Source organism: Tamandua tetradactyla, chromosome 6 (assembly GCF_023851605.1).
Source record: "Tamandua tetradactyla isolate mTamTet1 chromosome 6, mTamTet1.pri, whole genome shotgun sequence".
Classification (NCBI taxonomy): Eukaryota; Metazoa; Chordata; class Mammalia; order Pilosa; family Myrmecophagidae; genus Tamandua; species Tamandua tetradactyla.
This window is the reverse complement of record NC_135332.1, coordinates 61,046,383-61,066,336: the sequence shown is the minus strand read 5'-3', so window position 1 is coordinate 61,066,336 and position 19,954 is coordinate 61,046,383. Positions and strand designations below refer to the sequence as shown.

Sequence of the window (19,954 nt, the reverse complement as noted above, 5' to 3'; positions counted from 1 at the left end):
ATAACGAGGGGTAAGAAAATAGAACCTTGATAGCAAAGATAAAAACAGGAGAAACCAAGCTATTGGCTCTGAGGGTAAATACGATCTCTGAGCTTCCTGGTAGCCAGGGTAAAAAGGCAAATCATCCATTTTTTTAGCTCATTTATTATAAAAGAGAGAATTCTAGTTGTTCAGAGAGGCTGTTTTTCCTGGCCCTGACTTCTAACCGAACTTCTCCCATTGAGAAGAAAGTACAAAGAGTGCAGGCTCCCACCGCAAAGTCCTCCTCTGTGGCATGGAAAAAGACAGGCGGCTGCTGGCACCAGCCGTGACCACCCCCTTCCTCCTCTGATTCAGGACCCCCCAGTGGGGAAGGCTGAATTGGGGAGCCTTAAGGGTCGTGATGGGTAAGTCCTGAACAGTGCAAATGGGGCCGCTTTGGTAGCTACCCCTGATAAAAGTTTCGCTTTGGACACAAAAGACCAATCCCGAGGCAGCCAGTATGCGGAGGGCATGGCCTAACCGATCCAAGGATAGAGGCAGAGATCTTGGAAGGTGTCGCTTAAACCGGCGGCCCTAAGGACTGATCTGCAGAATTTTCTGTGCAGCACCCTGTCGACAAAATCTTACCCTCTGAATCCTGGGGGTAGGGTGTACAGGGGACTGCATTTCAGAAAATCTCCCAAGTAATCCTGATGCCTTGCCTGGGGGAGAACCCCTGCTTTGCAGAGGATGTTTTTCCAACCATCTTTCTCTTAGCCGGCTGATGTTTGCCACATTTGTCCCAAGGGAGAAATCTGTGAGCTGAGGAAGGTGTGTCCAGGTAACGTTTGTGCTTCTAAGGGGTTAAGGATAGTTTACCTAGAAGCAGTAGAATCCCTAGATTCTGCATACATTTTTTAAAAATTTATTTTTATCGTTATTGATATATATTCACATACCATGTAATCACCCAAAGTATACAGCCAGTCGTTCTAAATAGCACCGTATAGCTGTGCATTTATCATCACAATCGACTTTTGTGTGTGTGAAAAATAACATATATACAAAAAGCAATAAACTTCAAAGCACATAGCAACAATTAGTTGTAGAACAGATTTCAGAGTTTGGTATGGTAAAAATCATTTTAGGCTTTTTCTTCTAGCTGCTCTAAGATATCGGAGACTGTAAGAAATATCAATATAAAGATTCGGCAATCATACTCAATTGTTAAAACTTACCTTCTCTGTGTAACTCCACTATCACCTTTGATCTTTCTCCCACTCTTGGGTTATTTGGGCTATGCCCATTCTAACTCTTTCATGTTGGAAGGGGCTGTCAGTAATATGGGATAGGGGGGCAAGACTAGTTGTTGTTCTGGAGAGGCTGGACCCTCTAGTTTCTGGACTTATCTGGTCCAGGGACTCATCTAGAGGTTGCAGGTTTCTGGAAAGTTACCCCAGTGCATGGAACCTATGTAGAATCTTATATAACACCCTAGTTATTCTTTAGGATTGGCAGGAATGGTTTTGGTTGGGGTTTGGCAGGCTATGATAGGTAGCAACTGCATACATTAAAAAAAATTACATAAGTAATACATGTACCTTATGAAATTCAAATAAATATAGAAATACATATGATTTAAAAAAGACACTCAGAGAGTTCTCTCCCCATCTCATTCCACATATCCTCAGAGGGAAGCACTTCAGCATTTTGGGAAACTCTATAAGGAACTCTTCCCTGGCTACTTAAGACGTCCTGTGTTTGATGGGTTCCCAAACAGACTTGGGGTCAAATCCCAGCTCCTTTCCCAGTTCCTTTATTTCTTTTCACAAATGTTTATTTTGTTTTTTCTTGGAACCAGACATTGGTGTTTCGATTAAATTAAATTAAATTTTTTTATTAGAGAAGTGCATTTATAGAACAATCATGCATAAAGTACAGGATTCCCATATACCACCCCACCACCGGCACTTGCATTGCTGTGGAAAATTTGTTACAATTGATGATAACCCTTTTTTTGCAATTCTACTATTTTTTTCTTGTTTCTTGTTTTGTTTTCCTTTTTATTTAGTTTTTTGCTTATTTTATTATTTTTATTTTTTGTAATTCTACTATTTTTAAAAACAGTAGTTACATTTGTGACAATTGATGAAAGATTATTAAAGTTGTACTGTAACTATTGTCCACAGTTCGCTTAGGAGTATTTTTTCGCCATGTCACTTTTTCATGCATGTCTTTATTTTATTACTCATCTACCCACACACATAAAGGGAATGTTAGTCACCAGGTTTTTACCATCACACATCATATGATAAAGGCTAGATAGTTATACAATCATCAAAGATCAAGGCTCCTGCAATTTCAGGTATTTCCTTCTGGCTTTTCTGATACACTAGAAACTAAAAAATATCTGTATAATGAGGCAGTGCTCATAATCACTTGTTAAATCATATTTCTCAGTTACACCTCGTCCCTCTCCTTTGATCGTTCTCTCCATCTTTAGGGATATCTGGGCAGTGACCTTGTTGGCTTTTTCATACTGGAAAGGGGTGTCATCCTCATGGGGTAGAGGAATGAAGCTGGTTGATGTTCTTGGAGAAACTGGTCCCTCTGGGTTTCAGGGATTACCTAGTGTAGAAACAATCTGGAGTCCTTAAGTTTCTGAAAAAATGAACTTACTAAGAAAAACTTTTATAGAGTCTTAGATAGAGCCCAGGGTATTCTTTAGGGTTTTTAGGAATATTCTTGGTTGGGGCTGACATGTTGTGGCAATTTGCAGTATCTGGCTGAAGCTTGCATAAGAGTAACCTCCAGAATGACCTCTTAACTCTATTTGAAAATCTCTTTTCCACTGAAACTTTATTTTGTTTCTATTTCTTTCCCCCTTTTGGTCAAGAAGGCATTCTCAATCCAAGGATGCCTGGGCCAGGCTCATCCCTGGGAGTCATGTCCCACATGGCAGGGAGACTTAGGCCTGGGGGAGCTGTCAGTGTTTTAAATGCTGGAGAGGCAATGGCCCTGGCCTCAGGGGATGACAAGTGAACGAATGTGACTATTTTCAAATGATGGCGTGGCTGCCCAGCTAGTAGTGACCGCGGGGTGTGGGACCTTGCTGGTTTAGACAGGGTGGTCAGGAGAGGCCTCTTGTCGGAGAAACATTGGAGCTGAGGCCTGAAGGATGATAAAGAAGCAGAAAGGGAGGATTGGGGTGTGGGAGTGTGCCAGGGAGAGAGGCAGACAGGTGGGAGTAAGTTTGGAATGTTGGAGGACAGAAGGGGGTCACTGTTTCTGGGGAGGAGTGAGCTGGGGAGGGGGGTTGGGGAAGAGAAATAGGAGATGGGGTCAGAGAAGTAAACAGGGACTTTGTAGACCCTGTAAAGAGTGTGGATTTTATTCAAAGCACGATGAAAGCTAACTGAAAGACTTTAAGAAGGGAGGGACAGGATTTGTATTTTGGCAAAGTTCCCCTCGGTGCTGTGGGGAATGCACGGTAGGGGGCGGCCGAGAGCCCGCCAGGAGGCTGCTGCCGAGGTTGAGATGTGAAGATGATGTGACATTCCTTTAACTTTGGGCAAGTGCTTGACGTCTCTGAGCCTCCGTTTCCCTAGTTGTAAAGCAGGAATAATAATTATCTATCTCGCTGGATTCCTTTGAGAAATAAAGGAGCTGGTACATGAAAAGCCTTTAAAACCCTGCCTGGCACATGGTAGAAAATGTTACTGGTCTCTTGGTCTATTTTCAGTTATTGGGTAAAACTGGAAATAAAAAACCTGAAAACATTTGGAGTTTTTAAATTTTCAACCTCTAAAAGTAGGAAAGGGACGTAGAGAAGGTCTTGGCTCACGGATGCCTGGCTTCCCCACACTGGAAGGTTGGGGCGTGTCCAGAGTGGAGAGAGTGGAGTTGGGGAGGAGAGAGCCCAGGGCAGAGGGAACAACACCTGCCAAAAGGCTGAGCCCAGGTCCTGGCTCCGCAGCCAGGTTCTCGGCCAGCTCCAGGGACCCGCTTGCGAAGCAGTGGGGTGGGGTATTACTGCTCAGATTTTAAACAGGGACGTGTCCCCCGTCTCTCTTCCCTCAGCCTCGACCTTCACCGCTGGGCCCTCCACCTGCCTGCATCCCCCTTTACTTCCCCTGCTGCACCTTCCCCAGCCCTGCTCAGCCCCTCCGCGTGGGGAGCCACCGGTCCCCCTTTTTGGAAAGTCAGAGCTCGGCCTCCCCTTAGCCCTTCCTGCCCACTGCTCCGTTATTCCTTTTGGAGATCTGCTGGGTGCCTCAGGGGGTGGAGAGGCACGAGTGTAGCCCCACCCTGTGGGTCCAGGATGAGGGAATGCTCTGGGGTCTGGAGAACCATTGTCTGTGACCCCTATTCACACACTCGAAGCCCCCCTGGAGGCCTAACTCAACTCTTGGTTGCATTAATGATTATAGTGAAAATAAGCACGGCCAGCATGTACCACTGAGCATCAGTGTATACTCAGCATTCTTCATCCAGTGTCTCATTTATCCTGGACCATAACTCTGAGATGGGCATTAGACCCACTTTCCCAAGGGGAGTGTGGGTGAAGCCAGCTTGCTCCTCTCTTGGGCTTCGAGCTCTTTCCCTCACATCAGCCTCCCCGTCCCTGTGCGTCCTTCCTAGGGGACCACCAGCCTTCGGTTGCCCCTTCCTTCCCAGCATCCACACTCGCCCTTCTACCAGCACCTTCTCTGTTTACCACTGCTCTGGCTTTCCCCAGCTTGCTGAGTATTTCCCTCTTCTTGCCTCCCCTGGACAGGAGACGCATCCCTCCCACCCCTTCCTGGCAATGGTCCTGCAGGTCACCCCACTTCCTGACTTGAATGGCTGGTGGTCCTGGGGTTCTTTCTTCTCCTTCCCCTGCTGGCAGGGGCTCTGTCCCAGGCTTCTTTCTTTCAACTGTGCCCTCTCACTGAGTGGGCTTCTCATCTCAGGGCCCTTTCTGCCAAGTTTCTGCCAGCCCTGGGCCTTGCCCAACACTCTGCCTTCAGTGTCTTCCAGGCCAGAAATCTCTGCAGACTCGAGACCCACCTCCAACTTCCTTCTGGACTTGGATCAGGTGCACCCCTGTCGCCCCTATCACTCACCCCCCCGCCTGCACATTCAGCCAGCCGCCAGGTCCCCTCATTCCACTCTTGAAGTCCTGCCCCACGTGGCTGCACCGGCCTAAGACCCCCACCCTGCCTCAAGCTTCAGATTCTCACTGGGATCAATCCAGCCACCTCCTGGTGATCTCCCTGATTGACCCATCACCCATACCAAGGTCACGCCAAGGTCAGACCATTGTTCAACTTGGAGATCTGACCTCACTGCTATCCTGCTTACAGCTCTTCACCGCCCCGCAGTCCATAGTCACAGCCTTTAAATTTTGTTGCTCACATGCCCCTAGCAGCAAGATGTTTTTGAGCCTGTGTCCCCCAATCTTTACTTACTTATCTATTCATTGGATGCATGTTGTGATTGCCAGTCTTCAGTATGTTCCTCAGTTAGCTTCACCTCCTGCTCTGCATGCCCTTGTGTAGGGTCACACTGAACAGGGGTGGCCCCTGTGGCCATCAGGATATTGCGGAAATGATGGAGTGAGACTTCTGAGACTAGGTCATGAAGGAAACTGTGACTTCTACCTTCTGCTCTTGGATCACTGCTCTGGGGGGACGCCAGCTGCCGTGCTGCAAGGACACTCACGCCGCCCTCTGGAGCAGTGCAGTGAGGAACCAAGGCCTCTGGCCACCAGCTGGTGTCGACTTGGCCAGCCACGTAAGTGAGCTGCAGTGGAGGTAAGGTCCTCCATCCCCAGTCAAGTCTACAGATGAACAGAACCCTGGCCGACGTCTCCCCTGCAACCTCCTGAGAGACACTGAGCCAGAACCAACCGGCTCAGCTGCACCCAGATTCCTGGACCTGAGAAACTGAATGTGATTCTTTAATAAATAGTTATTGTGTTAAGTGGCCTAGTTTGGGAGAAATTTATTTTGTAGCAATAGATGACTAACACACATGCACAACTCTATAAGCCTCTGATATATATTATAAAATTTACCCCCAAATAGAAATCTAAAGAAAAAGAATATATATATTCTAAAATTTTCTTTCCACACTCCAAGTGGATTATCTTGCAACCTCCAGGATGTGTGTCCTCCACTTTGGAGACCTCTGAGTTTTTGGAGGACTTTCCGAATGCCTTCAGCCTGGGGTTCAAACCCCCCTCAGGGTGGTCTGAGGTACCTCTCTCCCAAGTGTCTGGTTGTCCTGGGATTCTTTATCTCTGGTCCCTCTTCCAATCCTATTCCCTCTCCCCAGGGCCGCCACTGATAAAAACCCTGCCCGTTCTTCCAGACCAACACTGGAGACCTTCATGGGCCCTTTCTTGGTTGCCCTGGTGGTGGGAGTCCCAGGTTCGGAGCCCAGCCAGGTCTGGTTGAATTGCTCTCGGGATCTGCTCTAGATGCCCTTCAAAGGGTGAGCAACAGAGAGCATCCTTTCTGTTGTGCAGTTCAACAGGGTGTTGAAGTGTGGTAGGCGGAGTCCTCCGAATGGTCTCTCATGTTCTCATCCCTGGAACCTCAGACCATGATGGGAGAACACTCTTGTGATTACGGATGCTTCATAATAGCACGGCTGAGCTTAACACAGGGAGATTTCCCAGGTGGGCCTCATCTAATTACACTGGCCTCTTGAAGAAGGAGTCACAGAGATGGGAGCTTCCATGCATCTCACTGTTCTGTTGCTGGCTGGGAGGATGGAGGGGGCCCCATGATGAATGCAGATGGCCACTAGAAGCTGACAGTGGTCCCCTGCTGGTAGGAAAATGGGGACCTCAGTCTTCCAGCTGCAAGGAAATGGATTCTGCCAACATCCTGAATGAGCTTGGAAGCGGAGTCTTCTCCTCAGCCTCCAGAAGGGAGCGCAGCTCTGCCGGGGACGATGATGCCTTGATTTTGGCCTTGGAAGACCCTGAGCAGAGAAACCATTGGGCCTGCTTGGGCTTCTGACCCACAGAACTGTGAGCTAATAAATAGGTGTTGTCTTAAATCACCAACTTTTAGGTGATTTGTTACTTGGGAAACAAATACGTGAGGCATTGTGCCCGGAGACTTTGTAGGATGCAATGTGGAGGGTGGCTGAGTTCTCAGAACTCAAAAGCATGACATGGTTTTGCCTTTAGCTGCTTTTTTAAGTTTCTCAGCCTTATCTCTAGCATTTTGCAGAGGGTTTGCTTGTAAATTAATGGCCCAGGGTAACATGTTTGTTTGACCCTCTTCACAGTGTTTTCTCACCTCTGACTCCTATGCTAATGTGTGATTTTCAGTACTGGTTCAGTGCTGAAATGAATAATCAATAACTTTGGAGAATGTGGTTATAGGGTATAAACCAGATTTCAAAACCTTCTTCTTATTCCAGTCTAGCATACACAAAGGAACGCACATGGGTCACAAGTACAGAGCTTCCTGCATTTCTACAAATTGAACACACGGTGTAACCAGCATCCAACTGGAGAAACAGAACTTCCATCACCTCAGAAGTTTCTGTGCTCGCTTGCAGCCACTCTGTGAGGGGAATTACTATTCTGTTCAAAATAGCAGACATTAGTTTGCCCGAATAAACCAGACTTTTTGTTTAATTGGAGAAGTTATATGTTTACAGATAAAGCAGGCAGAAAATACAGAGTTCCCTGTGCCAGTTTGAAAGGATTTATGCACCCTAGAAAATCCATGTTTTAATCCTGATCCAATCTTGTGGGACCAACCGTTTCTTTTAATCCCTATTCAGCACTATAGGTTGGAAACCTGATTAGATTATCTCCATGGAGATGTGACACACCCAGTTGTGGGTATTAACTTGATTAGAGGAAGATGTGACTCCACCCATTCCAGGTGGGTGTTGATTAGTTTGCTGGAATCCTTTAAAAGAGGGAACATTTTGGAGAGAGTCCCTTTTAGAGACAGGAGAATGACTGGGGCCTCCAAGCAGAGAGCTCACACAGCCAGAGATCTTTGGAGATGAAGAAGGAAAACGCCCCCAAGGGAGCTTCATGAAACAAGAAGCCTGGAGAGAAAGCTAGCAGACACACCTTTCCAGTTGAGAGGGAAACCCTTAACTTCATCGGCCTTTCTTGAGTGAAGGTAACCTCTTGTTGGTGCCTTAATTTGGACATTTTTATAGACTCGCTTTCATTCAGATATTTTCATGGCCTTAGAACTATACACTTGCAACTTAATAAATTCTCCCCTTCAAAAGCCGTTCCATTTCTAGTATATTGCATTCCAGCAGCTAGCAAACTCCAACAATTCCCGGTCGTTAACGCCTTGCATTAATGTGGCTTTGTTACAATCGATGGAAGAAGATTATTATAATTGTACCATTAGCTATAGTCCATAGGTTATATTACGGTTCACTGTTGGTGTTGTACAGTCCTGTGTGAACTGTGCGGGTTTTAAGGGATAATAGCAGTGAATGTTGAATTCACAGTTAGCCAGTAGCCGCCAAAAGGATCGGTCACAGCCTCAGTCCGAGTCAACAACGCTGGGGTTTCTATGATTTGCACAAATGAGAGCCCACATGAGCTGCCCCAGTTTATGCAAAGGGTGGGTTCCTGAATATCTCACATAATTCAAAACTCCCATAATCCAAGTCTAGTTTTCTCAATGAACTTACTGTAAAGTAGGGTTTGCATGACTTCCCCTTGGGGTCTTAAAGCAAAGTTGTTTTTTATTCCCCCTTTAGTGCATGGTCCAGGAATCGAACCCGGATCTCCCGCATGAAAGGCGAGCATTCTACCACTGAACCACCCGTACACCCTAAAGCAAGACCTTTTTAACCTCTTTAATAGAGCCCAGCTTCCAATGAGCACAACTGGAATCCACACACTCCTCTCCGGAACCCCATGTGGCGGGAAGGGGCCTCGTCTCTTTCCACCTGGGGCCAGCCCTGCCGACATGATGGGATTGGGGGGTGGGGAGGAGAGCAGGGTGGTTGGATCCCTGTCCTCCTTTGGCTGCTCCTGGCCCTGTGCCCACGGCCATCTCCTACCCTGCAGGGTATCATCTACAGGCCAGCTGGGATCTGAAAAGCCCCAGCACACAACAGGGGTCAGTGGGGGTTGGGTGGGCACTGATCCCAAATTGGGGGGGAGGGAGTCAGCTCTCCTGCTGCCCCTGCCCTGTCCCCCTCTGCCTCCCCCCCGCCCCGCCCCCAGCTGCCTGGAGGACTTTACTCCCCTGGAGCCTGTCGGGCTTGAGCTGGGGAGCTTGGCTGTTGAGTCCCCAGGAAGCTGGAGCTCGGGTGCCAGGGTCACAGATCCAGATTGGGCAACAGCAGAGAAACGGTACCTCTGATCCTGCTCGGGGGGTATTTGGAGACACTGACAATTCTGGAAAATTTGGAGGCAGGAAGAGAAGGTGAGGGGGTTGGGGGGTGGGGAGGAGGAGAAGAGGGGAAACAGCAAACTGCAGCCCTGGCCCCTCCTGGCCTGGCTCCCCCTCCCGCATCATGAATGAGGAGAGAGGTGACTGGCACCTGAGGGTGGAGAGGAAGGACCCGGAGCCCCTCCTGCCCAGGGGAGGAGGGCAGAGGCCACCCCATCTCCCGCTCCCAGCTCCCACCCCTGAGTTCTAAATCCATCTCCCCTTCTGTTTACTGTTCAAAGTCCTGGGCGCAGGAGATGTCAGGTTCGGTGTGCTTGGACACACAGACACGCGGGACACACAGAAGCACGGGTCTCAGGGCCCTTGCATGGACCCTGCCCCCTCCCTGACCACCGACCAGCGCTGTCCACTGACCCCAATTCTCTAGGCTTTAGTCCCCTCGCAGCCTGGGATCTGCCCAGCAGTGAGAGACCCAGGATTGGGATCTTGAGACTTTCCACAAGTAAAATGGGAAGACAGACAGGGGGGCGGGATAGGGGCGGGTGGGAATGGGTCGGGAGGGCAGGAGGGGAGCTGACTGCGGGAGTCCCTCGGTGTCAGGGACGGGTGAGGTTGGGTGGGACGCTTCAGAGGCTGGACTGTGAAGGTCGGGCCCGTGAATGTCCTCCTGGGAGTGGAGGAGAGAAGAAAGGTTTCCAGGTACCTCCAATGGGCGTCAGAAGGGAGCAGGAGCCCACCCTCCCGCTCCAGCTCAGGGCAGCCCCACCCTCATCCCCAGCCTCGGCCTTAACTCGGTCCCAGGCCCGGCGCCAGCACTACCATGACGAAGGAGTATCAAGACCTCCAGCATCTGGATAATGAGGACAGTGACCTCCACCAGCTGCGAAAAGGTGAGGGGACACCTCTCCCCTCCTTTCTGCGCTGTCGGCACAGCTCCTGCTTCCTTTCCCGCCCTACCCCCTCACACAGAAAGCGGTGACTGAGCCCCCCTTAGTGGGGGAGGGGTGCAGGGTGCAGGTTTGGAGGCTCTTCCTGGGTGGCAGGTGCCCAGAGCCTGCTGGCTTCCCGACGCTTACCGCAGCACCCATGTCTCAGGAGCCTGGGGGGTGGGATTAGCTGGACGCCAGAGGGCAAGGTGGCCCCTGTTTGTTATGAAGAAGGTAGGCCTCAGCCCCCTTCTCTGCGGAAACCCGGTGAGCCTCGGCCACGTGTGCGAGTGTGTGTATGTGTGAGTGTGTACGTGTATGGGCATGTCTCTATGGACACGAGAGTGTATATATGGGTGCGCGCGTGTGCCTATCCAGTGCGAGAGGGCACGTGCACGTGTGGGGTTGTAGACACGTGTGCGTACACACCTGTGCATGTCTGTGATGAGTGGGGTGTCAGGGTCGGCTTGGCCCATGGGGGAGGGTTGCTGAGAGGAGGCTGAGGAGCCGGGGCGAGAGCTCATACAGGACCAGGCCCTGCTAAGGAGCAGCAGATCTGGACCCTGGGGAGATGCCCAGAGAGGGTCATTCCTGGAGGGGCCTGCTTTGGGGCAGCTGTTGAGGGTGACAGGGCGGGGGAAGCGTCTTGGCCATAGGGCCCTTAGGCGTGGAGTGGAGGGGGCAGGGCCAGGTGTCTGTGGGTGTCTGGTCTGAGAGGGATTGAGGCCCTCCTGCATAAAGACAAGCTCCCTTTCTTGTGTGAGCAGGGAATGTGTTTTGGCTGAGCAAGGATGAAGTTGCGGGACTGAGGCTGGGCAGCACACTTGGAGTGGGGGGCACACTCCAGATCACAGGGTGGGAGAGCTATGAGGGGCCTGCAGTCTGGCTACCCTGCCTTCTCTCCCTGCACCCAGCCAAGGAGGGGTGGGATTCAAGGGAGAGCCTCCAGGGGAGAGCAGCAACTCCCCCGCGGACCAACAACCACCCCCCGCCCCCGCTGCCTCCGCTGCACAAACCTCACTCTTAAGTCTGTGAACGCTGAGGCGCCCCAGCTGCAGTGACACAGATCTGCCACTAGGTGTCAGCAGAGGCCCGGGCCAGGGTAGGCTAGGGCTAGGGAAGGTCAAAGCAAGGCATCCCTCCCTCACCTCACCTCCCCCTTCCAGTGGCCTCTGCCCCCTCAGGTCACCCACTCTCCAGATTTCTTCTCCTCTATGGGCCTTCCTAGTTCTGACCCTTGCCCGCTCTCCCCACAGGACCCCAAGGCTGCCCCAGGCTCCCCTCCATCCCCGAGCTCCTGACTCCCTGTCCTCTTCCCTGCAGGGCCACCTCCACCCCAGCCCCTTTTGCAGCGTCTTTGCTCCGGACCCCTGCTCCTCCTGCTCTCTCTGGGCCTCAGCGTCCTGCTGCTGGTGGTTCTCTGTGTAATCGGATCCCAAAGTGAGTATCCCGGGGTGGGCAGGGTGGGGAATGGGGCAAGAAGAGGGCTTTGGTGGGGGCGAGGGGTCAGTGGGGAGGGGTAGCGCTGGGTGCCCAGGTGGAGGACATGGCCCCTTTGTTTTGTCCTGCCCAGACTCCCAGCTGCGTGGGGAGCTGCGCGCCCTGAGGCAGACCTTCCACAACTTCTCAGCGAGCGTGGAGGCCGACGTCAAGGCGCTGAGCACGCAGGGTGTGGGGGCCAGGCCGGGCCGGGCTGGGCGGGGGGCAGGGAGTGGTGGCAGGACGTGGGGACACTGAGCAAGTCTCTCCCACAGGAGGCAGCATGGGCAGGAAGATGAAGACCCTGGAATCTCAGCTGGAGAAACAGCAGCAGGACCTCACTGAAGGTGGGAGGGGAGTGTGAGCATCCCGTGTGCAGGCATAGGGGTCTCTCAGGTCAAGGCTGAGTCTCGTGGGGGGGAGGGGGTGCTGGGGCATCTGCTATTGGTTTCCTGGCCCCTGTATGTAGATGACCAACAACCACCCCCGCCCCCCAGCCCATACTGACCTCATCTCCTTGTCCTATCCTCCCCACGCTTCCTCATTTGTCTGTTTTCTGTCTGCCCAGATCACTCCAGCTTGCTGCTCCACGTGAAGCAGTTTGTGTCCGACCTGCGCAGCCTGAGCTGTCAGATGGCCGTCCTACAGGGCAACAGTGAGGGGCGGTGCCCAGCCCCACTTTCCCACCCAGCCCCGCTTTCCCACCCATACCCCCTCCAGGCAACGCCTGAGCCCCTCCTCCCCTCTGCCCTCTGTCCCAGGCACCGAAAGGCCCTGCTGCCCCGTTAACTGGGTGGAGCTCGAAGGCAGCTGCTACTGGTTCTCCCGCTCTGGGAGGCCCTGGTCCGAGGCTGAGAAGTACTGCCAGCTGGAGAACGCTCACCTGGTGGTGGTCACCTCCTGGGAGGAACAGGTGAGGGCCCCAGAGGGCCTGCGGGGAGGCTGGCTGGTCCAGGGAGAGGTCACCATCGCCCTCCTCTCTCCCTAGAAATTTCTCCAGCACCATGTGGGCCCTGTGAACACCTGGATGGGCCTCACCGACCACACCGGGGCCTGGAAGTGGGTGGACGGGACGGACTACGAGACAGGCTTCCAGTGAGTGTGTGTCCCCACGGTTATGCCCCTGCTGCCTGGCCCGCCCCGGGGGACTCCTCTGCCGTCCTGAGCCCACGTGGGTTCCATCTCCTCAGGAACTGGAGGCCAGAGCAGCCAGACGACTGGTACGGGCATGGGCTTGGGGGTGGCGAGGACTGCGCCCACTTCACCGATGACGGCCGCTGGAATGATGACGTCTGCCAGAGGCCCTACCGCTGGGTCTGTGAGACGGAGCTGGGCAAGGCCAGCTAGGAGGTCCTCGCCCCCTAATTTATTTCCTCAATGTCTTGACCTGCCCAGGGGGTCCGGGATTGGGAGTCCTCCTCTCTGGGGGCCTCCTCCTCCACCTTCTCAGATATTTCCTTCTAGGATTTTAGGGGAATGGATGGAAGGATGGTGTCTGAGGAATGGAGAATGATGTTTTGAAGTGTGGGGAGCTTGAAACCTAGGCTGTTTTCTGCAATTTACTATAAGGATTATTATTGCCAACTCTTTTTTAGAGTAAAAGGAAGAGATACGGACTTAAAAGTTATGAGTTTTTTGCTTATTGGGGATAAGGAAAATGGGAGAGGGCAGGTTGGCAGGGGGACACCTTTGGAAGGCAATGAGGTGTCATGAGAATCCGTGTGGGCTTTGGGCCAGACAGCCTGAGTTACGGGCCCCACTTTGTTATTTACAGGTACGTGAGTTTGGGCAAGTTATTCCATTCTCTGGGTCTCAGCTATAAAATAGTATCGTTACTGGGGACCACCCTACTTCCAGCAATATCCCCAGGAACAGAACCTCCCTTATGAGTTGAGTTCTTTAAAAGCTTTGACTGGAGCTCCTGCTGTGTGTTGCATTCATTACAGTAAACAGAAGCAGCGTGCATATACCCACTAATGGGGAACCTCACATATTTTCAAATAAATATGAAAGCGAATGAAAACCAAGAATCAGCAAACATATGAGGAAAACCAGGATCTTGGAGGAGAAGCACCAAATGAACAGAATCAACCACCAGGAAACAGGATACCGTGACAAATAGATCAGGACTTCACAGACATTTACAGGATTCCTAACAAAAATGGATAAGGTATCGGTCCACAAATAAGACCTCAACCCTTCCCAAAAAAAAGGAGCAATGCTCTGAACATGATACGATTAGAAATGAAGCAAAAGTACAGCCAAAAGATATAGCAACATTAAAAATTTCTCACTATCTTTCTAAATAATTTTGTGTTTAAGAAAATAAATAACAAAAAGGTCAAAATGAACAACGACAGCACTATATATTGAAACCATGGAATGACCTAAAACAGTTCTCAGGAGGATGTATGTAACTTTAAGTGCATTTGTTAATAAACAAGAAAGGCTGAATTCAAATAAGCTAAGTTTTAAACTCAGGAAGCTTGTTAAAGAATAACAAAACAAATAATCCAAAATAGAAGGAAGGAATTTACAGAAAATACCAAAAAAAAAAAAAAAAAAAGAAATAGAAAATAAAAAGAGTAGATAAAATCAGTGAGGGAAAATCAGATTCTTTGAAAAGACCAAATAAATAAATAAATATGAAAGTGAAAGAAAAATAAAACAAATACTTTTAGAAAGGAGAAAGCTTATATAAGTGTAGGCATAGAGGATAATTTAATAACACTTCCATATTTGAAACCACCAGGTAAAAACCGTGTTTCCCATCATTGTTGTAATTTCTAGGTTAATTTCTCAGAAAAAGAGGTTATAACTTCCAAACTTATAAAGTAGAAAATGGAGGAAAAAAATTAATTCAAGGGAAGGCAAAAAATAAAAATTAAAAGAAAAAAGAACAGGAAGATTAACCCCCCAAATATAAATTAGTTATGAATCCAAACATGTTGCTGATTGTATTAAATGTAAAAGGCTGAATGATCTAAGTTAAAAGAAATTTCCAGACAGATAAAAAAATAAGATCCAATAATATGCTCAAGGACACATCTAAAATAGAAAGGCTGACAACAAAAATATTAAAAAGATATATACCTAGAAATTAAACAAACTGTGAGGTGAAGGGCCCAGGTCTCTAGACTGCCAGATCTGCAAGTTTGGGGGGTTCCCCAAAACGCCCTCTGATTTGACAATTCACTAGACTCACAGAACTCAATGAAACCTATTGTACTCACAGCAATGCTTATTACAGGGGAAGGATACAAATTAGAACAAGTCAAAGGAGAGATGCTTAGGGCAGAGTCTGAGAGGGTTCCAAATGTGAAGCTTCCATTGTCCTCAGGGGTGTGTTACATACTGGCATTTATGTGTGATAATATGCAAGGAGTATTGCTAACCTTGGAAGCTCACACAAATTTCTGTCTCTAAGCTAGAAGTAGAGCTCATATCAGGTGAGCCAAAGCCCCAACCCTCCAATCACATGGTTGGTCTTTCTGGCATGGCCAGCTCCCACCCTACAGCTCTCTGGTGTAGATGGTCCTACCCTGAGTCATCTCATACCATAAACCATCAGGTATGGTCCTAGGGCCCACCATGAAGACAAAGACACACCTATCACTTGGGGAATTCCAAATGCTAGAGGCTACCTCTAAGGTGCTGAAGACAAAGGCAAGATCTCTCTTTGGGGTGGCCAAATTCCTTACTACACACTATGTTAGGCAAATCCTAGACAAAATAATTATTAAATAAAATACTTTTTAACAAAAAGTATTGGTATAGATAAAGAGCATCACTTCCTAAGGATGAAAGGTTCAATTCAACCGCAAGATACAACAGTGTTAAATATATATGCACTGAATAACATAGCCACGAAATATCCGAAACAAAGCTAGAGATGGACAAATCTATAGTCAGAGCTGAATATTATAAAAATCACTCGCAGCAACTGATAGATTTTCCACAAAAAATTCAATAAAGATATGGAAGCTTTGAATCCCAGAAAGAACAATCATGACCCAATGGGTGCTGCACCCACCAACTACAGAACACGAGTGCATGGGGACTTTTCAAACATTGAACAAATACTTGGCCATAAAGCAAATTTGAACACATTTCAAATAGAGAATTTTCACTAAAGTGACCAGGAATGTAAAATTCATATATAAAATATTTAGCTAATTGTGCTGGTTTGAATCTCTTGTGTACCCCAGAAAAGCCAAATTCTCTTATCCTCATTCAATTTTGCTCGGTGGGATCTTTTTTACTGTTTTCATGTAGACGTGACCCGCCCACTTGTGGGTGGTAACTTTTGATTAGATGGTTTCCAAGGAGATATGTCTCCACCCATTCAAGGTGGGGTTGCTTACTGGAGCCCTTTAAGAGGGAACCATTTTGGAAAATGCTTTAGAACCAACAGAGCCAGCAGAGCCCACACAGCCAGAGACCTTTGGAAATGCAGAGGGGAAACACCCCTGGGAAGCATTATGAAATGAGAAGAGAAAGCTAGCAGATGTTGCCATGTGCCTTTCTAGCTGACAGAGGTGTCCTGGATCCATCTGCCTTTCTTGAATCAAGGTATCTTTTTCTGGATGCCTTAATTTGGACGTTTTCACAGCCTTAGAACTGTAAACTTGCAATTTAATAAATTCCCTGTTTAAAAAGCTGTTCTATTTCTGGTATATTGTATTCTGGCAGCTTACAAACTAAAACACTAACCAAATCAAACAGTGTGTTAAAAGCGACATGTTTAAATAGCATTGTGCCAAGACTTCAAAGATGGCTGAGCATCTATTGATATAATAGATTTGGGGAGTTCAGAAGATTAGATCAAAGGAGTACAGAGGAAAAAATTTACAAAATGCAGGAAAAGCACTTGGCAAAATGCAGCACCTGTTTATAATAAAATCTTTTGGCTTTCAGGCTTCTCCTGTCTTGTTGGCCCAGACAAAATGTCTGCCCCACTGCAGCCATGGCACATGTCAGACAAGAGGAAGGACGAAAGAGAAAGAAGATGGCACATCCTCTCTTTCTCTGAATGAGGACAATTCTAGAAATTATATATGCTACTTCAGCTTACATCTCTTTGAACAGAATTAGTCTCAGGACCACAGTTAACTACAAATGGGGAAGAGAAGTATGCTCTTTTTTTTTTAATTAAAAAATCTTATTTAAGAATATACACAGAAAAGTCTCTGGAAGGATGTTATGAGTGCAATATGGGGATATAATATTCAGCTCCTACGGAAGAGACAGACAAGTGTGACAACTAAAATTAGGAGCAAAAGAATGGGATAAAATATTTGCAACATTTATAAGAAGTAATTAATAGGTGGAAAATACTGAACTACCAAGTAGCAAGAAAAAAAAAAAGAACAACCTAGCAGAGAAATTGGCACAGGATATTACAGTAAATGTTTGTCATCTTTGCTTTAGGGAATCCCTCATTATATGCTGTAGGGGCTCAGGTAGCCAAAAGGGCCACTTCCTCCCTTGTCTTCCTGGCAGGTGTAGGTGAGCTGTGCTTCAGGTGTTGCCCACTGGATCCTCTCTCCCAGAACACAGAGTCTTTCTTTTTTTTTTTCCTTAATTTTTTTTATTAGAGCAGTTGCAAGGTATAGAAAAATCATGCAGCAAATGCAGAATTCCCATCTAGCAATGCCGCAACAGTTTTCCTTATTTTTAACATTTTGCATTAGTGTGTACCTTTGTTACAATTGGTGACAACAATATTAGTATAATTATATTAACTATAATCCATAGTCTACATTAAGATTCACTCTTTTTGTGTTGTAGAGATGTTGAGTCTTTAGTATAATGTAAATTTTTGGTAATATTTGAAGGGTCATGTTTACGTATTTAAGAAATTAAGTAAAAAATGCAAGCTGCAAAATAATATATACAGTTTGATCCTATCTATGTAATTCTCTCTGCATTAGTCAGGGTTCTCCAGGGAAACAGAACCAACAAGACATAAAGTGTAAATTATGATATAATGTAAATATTATGTGATTCTTATGAGACTTATTATAGAAATTGGCTCACACACAACCATAGAGATTGGCAAATTCAAATTCCATAAGGCAGGTCTCAAGCTGGGAACTCTGATGAAGGTTTTCAGTGAATTCCCCAGGAGAAGCTGGCTGGCTGCTCCCTTCTGATGGCTGAAATAATCAGTTCTCTTTTTAAGGCCTGCCATTGATTGGATGAGATTTCTTTCATTGTTGAAGGCAACCTCTATAGTTGATTGTAGATATAATCATTCATGGATGCAACCAACTGACTGATGAGTTAAATCTATGAAATATCCTCACAGTAACAATCAGGCTAGTGCTTCTTTGACCAAACAACTGGACTCCATAACCTGGCCAAATTGACATATGAACTTAATCATCACAGTCCATTCCTTGTCAGCTTGGTAGCCATAGATGTCTCCTTGAAATATACTTAATCTCTAAATAAAAAAAAATCAGTCATATTTTTATCTAACTGTACTCAACCATATTGCATACAACCAGAAACATACTCTTTCCCCAAAAGAGGGTCCAAGTCCTTGGGTAATATTCACTCTTAAATTTGAAATCCTATAACTTAAATACTATGACATAAAATTAATGCAATTTATGTTGTATGATAAGGGGATAAGATAGTGAAGAGAACAAAGATATTTGCTTTATATATATATGTAAACACATTCAAAACAAAACAAGGAGGAACTATTCATAACCATTACAGTCCTTGTTTCTGTAACTGGTCATGTGGTCATAGCTTGTATTCATGATTACCTTCTTTCACTACCCATTCCTTATTTTCTTTACCCTCAAGCTGTCCATGGTTCTTTGCCTTCATTCCTGAAGTTTCTGAGTCATTATGTACTCCTTCCTGGATTGGGTTGTTGCAGTTTTCTATTGACTAATCACAAGGCCTGAAAGTACTAAGAGATGCCCCAGGGCATCTCCTGTATTTCAGTCAAACTCTTCTTTACTGAAGTAGTAGTCCTATTTCTCCTTGATAGTTAGGATCAATCGCCCCAGCCAGTACAGTAATTCTCTTCTTTATCTGTTAATTCAGAGGCATGAGGAACCCAAAGTGACCAAGTGAAAGTCTTAGCTTCCAGTTCAATGTAGTCATCGTACCTCCTGGTGGAAGCACTTCCCCTTTTGGAACTAAGACTTGTAGGCCAGCAGAGTTTAAGGTTGAGGGAACAATGGATCACTAGGGATAATAGTGAGTGGTGCCACTCCTATTTCCACCCCTTGGTTCCTGAGTCCATGAATCCTGGCTGTGGAAGAAACAATAGCATAGTGTGGACACTGATTCAGAGCATATACAGTCTCCTGGAGAACATTGCTCCAGCCCTACAAGTTATTACCATCTAGTTGGTGCTGTAAGTATCTTCAAAAGGCCATCCTACCCTTCCATCAATCCAGCTGCTTCAGGATGGTGGGGAACATAGTAAGACCAGGGAATTCCATGAGCATCTGTCCATTTCTGTGCTTCCTTTGTCATGAAGTGGGTTCCTTGATCAGAAGCAATGCTGTGTGGAATATTACGATGGTGGTTGAGGTATTCTGTAAGTTCATGGATGATAATTTTGGCAGAATCATTGTGTGCAGGAAAGGAAAACTCATATCTAGGGTATCTGTTTATTCCAGTTAAAATGCTGCCCCTTCCATGATGGAAGTGGTCCAATGGAATCAACCTGCTATGAGGTAGTACACTGATCACCTCCGGGAATGGTGCCGTTTTTGGGACTGAGTGATGGTCTCTGCTGCTGGCAGATTGGGCACTCAGCAGTGGCTGTAGAAAATTTGGTACTGGGGAGTAAAAGTCTGTATTGCTGAGCCCATGCATAGCATCCAGCTCTATCACCATGAACATTTTGCTCATGAGCCCATTGGGCAAGGACAGGCTTGGCTGGAGATAGAGCTCAACTGCTCAACTGATATTTATAGATTGGGTAATATTCACTCTTAAATTTGATATCCTATAACTTAAATCCACTTGATTATTAAAATCCTCCTCTGCTGAAGTCACCCTTTGGTTAGTATTTACGTGGCACACAAATATTTTCGTGCTTTTGCCCACTCAGAAAGGTCTATCCACATAACTCCCCCTGGAACCTCTTTGTCACCAATTGCCATCAACACTCTCCTTACCCACCCCACCCCCACCTCACAATAGGTACATATTTCCTTAACCCAAACCAGT

At 47.4% G+C, this 19,954-nt stretch overlaps 1 protein-coding gene across 3 annotated transcripts; it reads left to right on the top strand.

The window, feature by feature from the left end:
- The first annotated feature begins 9,231 nt into the window (after nucleotides 1–9,231).
- Nucleotides 9,232–14,140, top strand: ASGR1 (asialoglycoprotein receptor 1). 3 transcript variants are annotated; one of them, XM_077165713.1, is made up of 11 exons: nucleotides 9,232–9,304; nucleotides 9,626–9,846; nucleotides 10,123–10,234; nucleotides 11,594–11,710; nucleotides 11,844–11,939; nucleotides 12,025–12,096; nucleotides 12,318–12,404; nucleotides 12,511–12,662; nucleotides 12,738–12,844; nucleotides 12,940–13,099; nucleotides 13,696–14,140. In XM_077165713.1, the coding sequence occupies exons 3-10, from the start codon at nucleotides 10,165–10,167 to the stop codon at nucleotides 13,094–13,096; spliced, it is 858 nt and encodes a 285-aa protein (XP_077021828.1). In that variant the 5' UTR covers nucleotides 9,232–9,304; nucleotides 9,626–9,846; nucleotides 10,123–10,164; the 3' UTR covers nucleotides 13,097–13,099; nucleotides 13,696–14,140. The 3 variants fall into 3 exon arrangements, with proteins under 3 accessions (XP_077021828.1, XP_077021827.1, XP_077021829.1); XM_077165712.1 differs by lacking the exon at nucleotides 13,696–14,140 and having other exon boundaries at nucleotides 9,233–9,304; nucleotides 12,940–13,372; XM_077165714.1 differs by lacking the exons at nucleotides 9,232–9,304; nucleotides 9,626–9,846; nucleotides 13,696–14,140 and adding an exon at nucleotides 9,354–9,377 and having other exon boundaries at nucleotides 12,940–13,372.
- Nucleotides 14,141–19,954: the final 5,814 nt, after the last annotated feature.

Coding starts and splice junctions, on each gene's coding strand:
- ASGR1 (XM_077165713.1), top strand. CDS start 10,165: ATGACGAAGGAGTATCAAGACCTCCAGCATCTGGATAATGAGGACAGT. Junction 11,940..12,024: donor CAAGGCGCTGAGCACGCAGG/GTGTGGGGGCCA, acceptor TCTCTCCCACAG/GAGGCAGCATGGGCAGGAAG. Junction 12,405..12,510: donor GGCCGTCCTACAGGGCAACA/GTGAGGGGCGGT, acceptor CCTCTGTCCCAG/GCACCGAAAGGCCCTGCTGC.